We start from the raw sequence: 5660 nt of genomic DNA, 5'->3' as shown, positions 1-5660 counted from the left end.
TTCAAATGCTTAACTCAATTTTATGCGTCAGGTAAATGTATATTTAAAACTAATATTAAAAAGTTAATAATGAAATGTATATACATATTTATAGATACGGTTTGCGTCGGTCAAACAAAGGCTGCCACAATTATGAAGTGCCAAAAAGTATCTAGATATGATTTGCACTATGGGATCGTACGACAAGGAAATTGATTGTGATGATTTAGATCAAATACTAAATATTTTGTAAAAATAAAACATTTATAACAAGAAAAAAAACATCAGCTTATTTTTGGATTTTTTGTTTTAAATTTTAGTTTTTATTTTTTTCCCGTCAAAAACTGCTTTTTTTGGTCGACAAAAGTTGGCAACACTGTCAAAAACTAAAGCTGTAGCTTGCAGCACAAAAACAAATGATACGCTACGCTCTGCCCTAGCGGTAGCTGAAAACAGATAACGAAAGCGATAGCTGAAAACAGAGAGCGAGATGAAATCATAGCAAGATGAGAAATGAGCCCGATGAGAACATAGCGAGATGATAACCGAGCAAGATGAGAGTAAAACAAATGTGCGAGAGCGATATGAGCAGCAGCAGATCTTTTTTGTCTTTGTTTTTACAGCAATTTTTGGTCGATGTCATATTAACGTAGGCATAAATTGTGTAATAGTCGACTGAAATAAGATGGAAGTTGTACAGTTGGATCCCAGCGCAAATCACGAAAGGCAAAGAGTAAAAACTGTTTTTGTACAGATTCTAATTTGTTTTGATAAAACTCATATTGAGGAGACCAAACACAAGATCCATACTCTAACATGGGGCGGGCTAAAGAAGTAAAAAGTATTTTGGTAGTATATGGATCCTTGAACTCCTTCGACCAGCGCTTTATAAAGCCAAGAACACTCTTAGCCCTACTAACAGTAGTCGATATATGCTGATTAAAACTAAGTTTGTGGTCGATTAAGATTAAGATCCAAATCTTTTACAACCAAGGAAGTATTATTAATTCTTTCTAACGGGAAATTATTAAAAAAGTAACTCGTTAATTGGGGAGAACCTCTATAAGTCTTTTTATGTCTATAACTTGCACTTAGAACAGTTTAGAGATAACAAGTTAGCACTACACCACCCCTGAAAAGCATTCAGGTCAGCTTGCAAGGTATGACATGAGAGAGAGTCTACGATGCGATTAGCGATTTTTACATCATCGGCATACATAAGAACTCTGAAATTTAAAAGAACGGTGGGGAGATCATTAATAAAAATGGTGAATAGTAATGGGCCAAGGTGACTGCCCTGTGGGACTCCCGATTCAACACAAATAATCTTAGAAAGAGAGGACCTAAAAAGAACCCTCTGCCTCCTATTGCTTAGATATTGTGAAATCCAAGCAAGTAGAGCATACGGAAAGCCAACTAAATTCAGCTTATGTAATAGTAAGGCATGGTTTACCGAATCGAAAGCCTTACTGAAATCCGTATATATAACATCAGTTTGCTTTTGTTTCTTAAAACCTTGGATTACAAAGGACGTAAACTGTAAAAGGTTAGTTGTGGTAGACCTATTCTTGACAAACCCATGCTGGTATGGCGAAAAAATAGATTTACATAAATGCTGTATTTGAGACGTCATAATTTTCTCAAACAGTTTAGGTATCGCTGACAATTTAGAAATTCCTCTGTAATTAGTGACGTCGGATTTATTGCCACATTTGTGAAGAGGTAAAATAAACGAATCCTTCCATATAGTTGGAAACTCGGACAGTGTAATGGACAACTCAAAAAGCTAAGGGCGAGCACAATGACTCCGCATAGAACCTCAGGACACAAGCGGGAATACCGTCTGGGTCCGGTGAGTATACCGGCTTAATCGTCATTAGTTCCTTAGCTACCGAACTTTGCGTTATAATAGGATTAAGAATGCAGTTGGATTTCGTTATAGGATATTGTAGCAATATGTATTAATATTAAGTATATCTTACTCTTTCCCCCAGTGCAATATGTTTAGAATTAAGTATATCTTACTCTTTTCTTTGTTACAAATTAGTATTAAGTTTTATGCAATGGTACAGTACGAGAAGCGTGCTGTCTCACTTTAAAGAAAAGAACAAAGAGGTTCAAATAAAAAGAATGAGAGCGGCTCAGTTTTTATGGAGAGCTCACCAGAGATAGACGTGTTTTACTCGCTATAATTTCAGAAGTGGTCATAGTTAACCCAGTGAAAAAACAGTGAAATAGCTATAATTTAGCAAAGAAAAAATATATATTAAAAAACAATAATGGATTCAATAAATCCTGACGATTTTTCGAAGTCCCAGTTACAAATCTGGTGCAAAAACCTAGGTTTACCAGATACTGGCACTAAAAATGTGCTAGCCGAACGTTTAAACCAACTTAGCCCTGTAGCGAGAGGGCAACATCCAAAAGATGGAGCTGCTCCTAACGGAGGCCTAAGTAAACGCGCGGATCCCCCTGAAAAAGATTGCTTGGAGCACCTAAAGAGCATTTTGTATTCATCGGACGATGGCGCCGGTCAGACGCAAAATTTCGAGGCAGACTTGTTCCAAGGTCAACAGCAGCAAGAAGTAACGGCAAACGAACAGAACAAAGCAGAAAATGGACAGAACGAAGCAGAAAATGATCAAAACGATGCAGAAAGCGAGACGCAGACAGAAAACGAGAGCATTACGAATGAACCGCAAGAAATATCAAAAGCAACAAATGAGAAGTCAAATGAAAAGAGCAACAACGGAGAGCGCAACGCAACAAATGAGAAGTCAAATGAAAAGAGTAACAACGGAGAGCGCAATGGAACAAATGAGAAGTCGAATGAAGAGAGCCAAAAAGAAGAAAACATAGTAAAGTACACTTTGGAAAAAAAGCTGGAACTACTTTGCAAAGAAATCGAACTGGTTCGTAGAGAGAACGAGTTTTTGCGCCTTGCTGGCAACCCTGAGTCTGGCCACTCAAGCAGCTGGCTGGCGACGAAGACAGGTGACCAGGTCTTGGCCAAAGATGTGAAAGATTTTGTACTCGATTTTGACGGTAATGGAAATGTTTATAGTTGGATATCTTCCATGCTTCATTTGGAAAGATCATTCAACTTGAACGAAAATAATTTACGTTTGCTTGTCTTCGGTAAACTAAAGGGCAAAGCTTTGGATTGGATACACTCAAACCCTGAGTGTTTGTGTCAGCCTGTGAAAACCATATTCGATGCCATGGGAAAAGTCTTCGGATCAAAGAAGACCAATGTAATAATTCGAAGAGAGTTTGAGGCACGCAAGTGGTGCGTCGGCGAACCGTTCCTGAATTACTTTAACGACAAAGTTGGCTTGGCTGGCGGCTTGCGTTTGCCGGAGGACGAGATGGTCGAGTATATTGTTGACGGAATACCAGACCGTCACTTGCGAGAGATGGCTTGTATGCAGCGTTTTGGGTCTAAGGATGACGTGTTGGCAGCATTTGTCAACATAGTGCTGCAGCGGGAAAAACCTGTATCTCTGCCAAATGTTTCCGCAAAGAAGAAGCCCACATTCAGGTGCTTCAACTGTAACTGCCTGGGTCACCTAGCAGCCGACTGTAACAAACCAATAAGAGCAACTGGTGCTTGCTTTGGATGTGGTGAAATGGGTCACCGAGTGGCAGATTGCAGTCAAAATAAGAAGAAGCCCGCAGCAATATCAGTAAGTTTGGATAATATAAGAATTGTAAAAGTTCACATAGGTAATGATGTATTTTCCCTAGGATGCCTCATAGACTCGGGAAGCGCAGTTAGCTTAATTAAAAAGGAGTTCGTTTCAGATGAAATTAAATTGGAACCCGGTCCTGAACATACATATTTTGGTTTAAATAAAAGTAAACTTGAAGTCTTTGGAAGTATTTTATGTTACGTTGAAATATTAAATAAAAATGTTTACGTTCGACTACTGATTGTTTCCAACGAGTCTATGGGAAGTCCAATACTGTTAGGTAGAGATTTTATGAAAATATGTAAAGCTAAAATTGTACTGCAGCTTGACGATGATCTGTGTAAAGAGTCAATGGCCGAAAGTATTAAGTTAAGCCATGACTTGAGCAAAGAAGATAATTTTGAAAACCAAATGCTAAATATTGATTGTGACGTGGTAAATTCAAAATATTCTGTTGGCAAAAGTTTAAGTTTCAATGAAACGACAATGTTTGAAAATATTTTTTCTAAATTTTATCTGGAAAGAAATCGACCAAATGAACCAAAGGTTAAATGCGAAATGAAACTCACAATCAATGACATAAGTCCGTTTAGCTGTAATCCAAGACGACTTTCTTATAGCGAAAAGGCTGAATTGCAAAAAATAATTGACGAATACTTAAGCAAAGAATATATTAGGCCGAGTGAGTCAGAATATGTTTCCCCAATCGTGCACGTAAAAAAGACTACAGGTGAACTTAGAATGTGCGTTGATTTTAGAAAATTAAACAAGGCGACTTCAAAAGATAGTTATCCTATTCCACTTATTGATGATCTGTTAGATAGACTTGCAGGAAAAACCTTATTTTCGAAACTCGACTTAAAGAATGGGTTTTTCCATGTATACATGCATGAGGATTCAGTGAAGTTTACGTCATTCACGACACCGCTTGGTCAGTTTGAATTTCTTCGTATGCCATTTGGCCTCAGAAATGCGCCGTCTACATTTCAAAGGTTTATAAACAGGATATTTGCCGATATGATCAGGGATGAAAAAGTTATTATATATTTAGACAATATTATGGTAGCAACAAAAGATTTTGATACGCATCTAGAAATTTTAAAAGAAGTATTTGACCGATTGGTTGACAATAAATTGGAGTTGAGATTAGATAAGTGCGAATTTCTGCAGACGAGTGTTAAGTACCTAGGGTATTCGATTACAGGCAAAGGCATCAAAGCTGACGATAAGGGTATACAAGCAGTAAAGGATTTTCCAGTTCCGACTAAAGTCAGCGAGGTTCAAAGTTTTTTAGGACTATGTTCCTATTTTCGTAGGTTTATTAAAGATTTTGCTACTATTGCCAAGCCATTATATGACTTAGTTAGAAAAGACAAAAAGTTCATGTTTGGGAACATCGAACTTAGTACGTTTGAAAATCTAAAGTCTAAGTTAACAGAGGCCCAATACTTGCGCTTTATAGCCCAAATGATGAAACCGAACTGCATTGTGACGCAAGTTCTATTGGTTTCGGATCGATTTTGCTACAAAGGAAAAGCGATGGTAAATGGCATCCAGTTTTCTATTTTTCTAAAAGAACTACCGATGTGGAATCTAGATATCATAGCTTTGAGTTAGAAACATTGGCGATAATTTATTCGTTAAAACGATTTCGTGTATATTTGCAGGGAAAGCATTTCAAGATCGCGACAGATTGTAACTCGCTTACATTGACACTTAGCAAAAGAGAAGTTAACCCCAGAATAGCCCGTTGGGCTCTAGAGTTAGAAAACTACGATTATGTGCTAGAGCATAGGCCGGCAACGAGAATGCAACATGTAGATGCTTTAAGTAGAAATACTAACATTATGGTTGTGGAAACTAACTCATTTGAAGATAACTTAGTAATATGTCAGAACCAAGATGATGAAATTTTAAGATTAAAGTCAATGTTAGAAAGGTCTGAACACAGTTCGTATGAAATGCGAAACGGTTTAATTTATAAAAAAC

At 37.4% G+C, this 5660-nt stretch overlaps 1 protein-coding gene across 1 annotated transcript; it reads left to right on the top strand.

The window, feature by feature from the left end:
• Nucleotides 1–2258: 2258 nt before the first annotated feature.
• Nucleotides 2259–3900, top strand: LOC124460838. The gene is made up of 2 exons (XM_047012418.1): nt 2259–3665; nt 3727–3900. Exons 1-2 carry the CDS (start codon nt 2259–2261, stop codon nt 3736–3738), a joined length of 1419 nt encoding a protein of 472 aa, XP_046868374.1. The 3' UTR covers nt 3739–3900.
• The last annotated feature ends 1760 nt before the right edge of the window (nt 3901–5660 follow it).

This window comes from Drosophila willistoni, unplaced genomic scaffold (genome assembly GCF_018902025.1).
Source record: "Drosophila willistoni isolate 14030-0811.24 unplaced genomic scaffold, UCI_dwil_1.1 Seg140, whole genome shotgun sequence".
NCBI classification, from domain to species: Eukaryota; Metazoa; Arthropoda; class Insecta; order Diptera; family Drosophilidae; genus Drosophila; species Drosophila willistoni.
Note: the sequence above shows the minus strand (reverse complement) of the source record. Positions and strands in the feature narration are given on the sequence as shown.

Excerpts from the sequence above, each read along its gene's own strand:
- LOC124460838 (XM_047012418.1), top strand. The coding sequence starts at position 2,259 with ATGGATTCAATAAATCCTGACGATTTTTCGAAGTCCCAGTTACAAATC.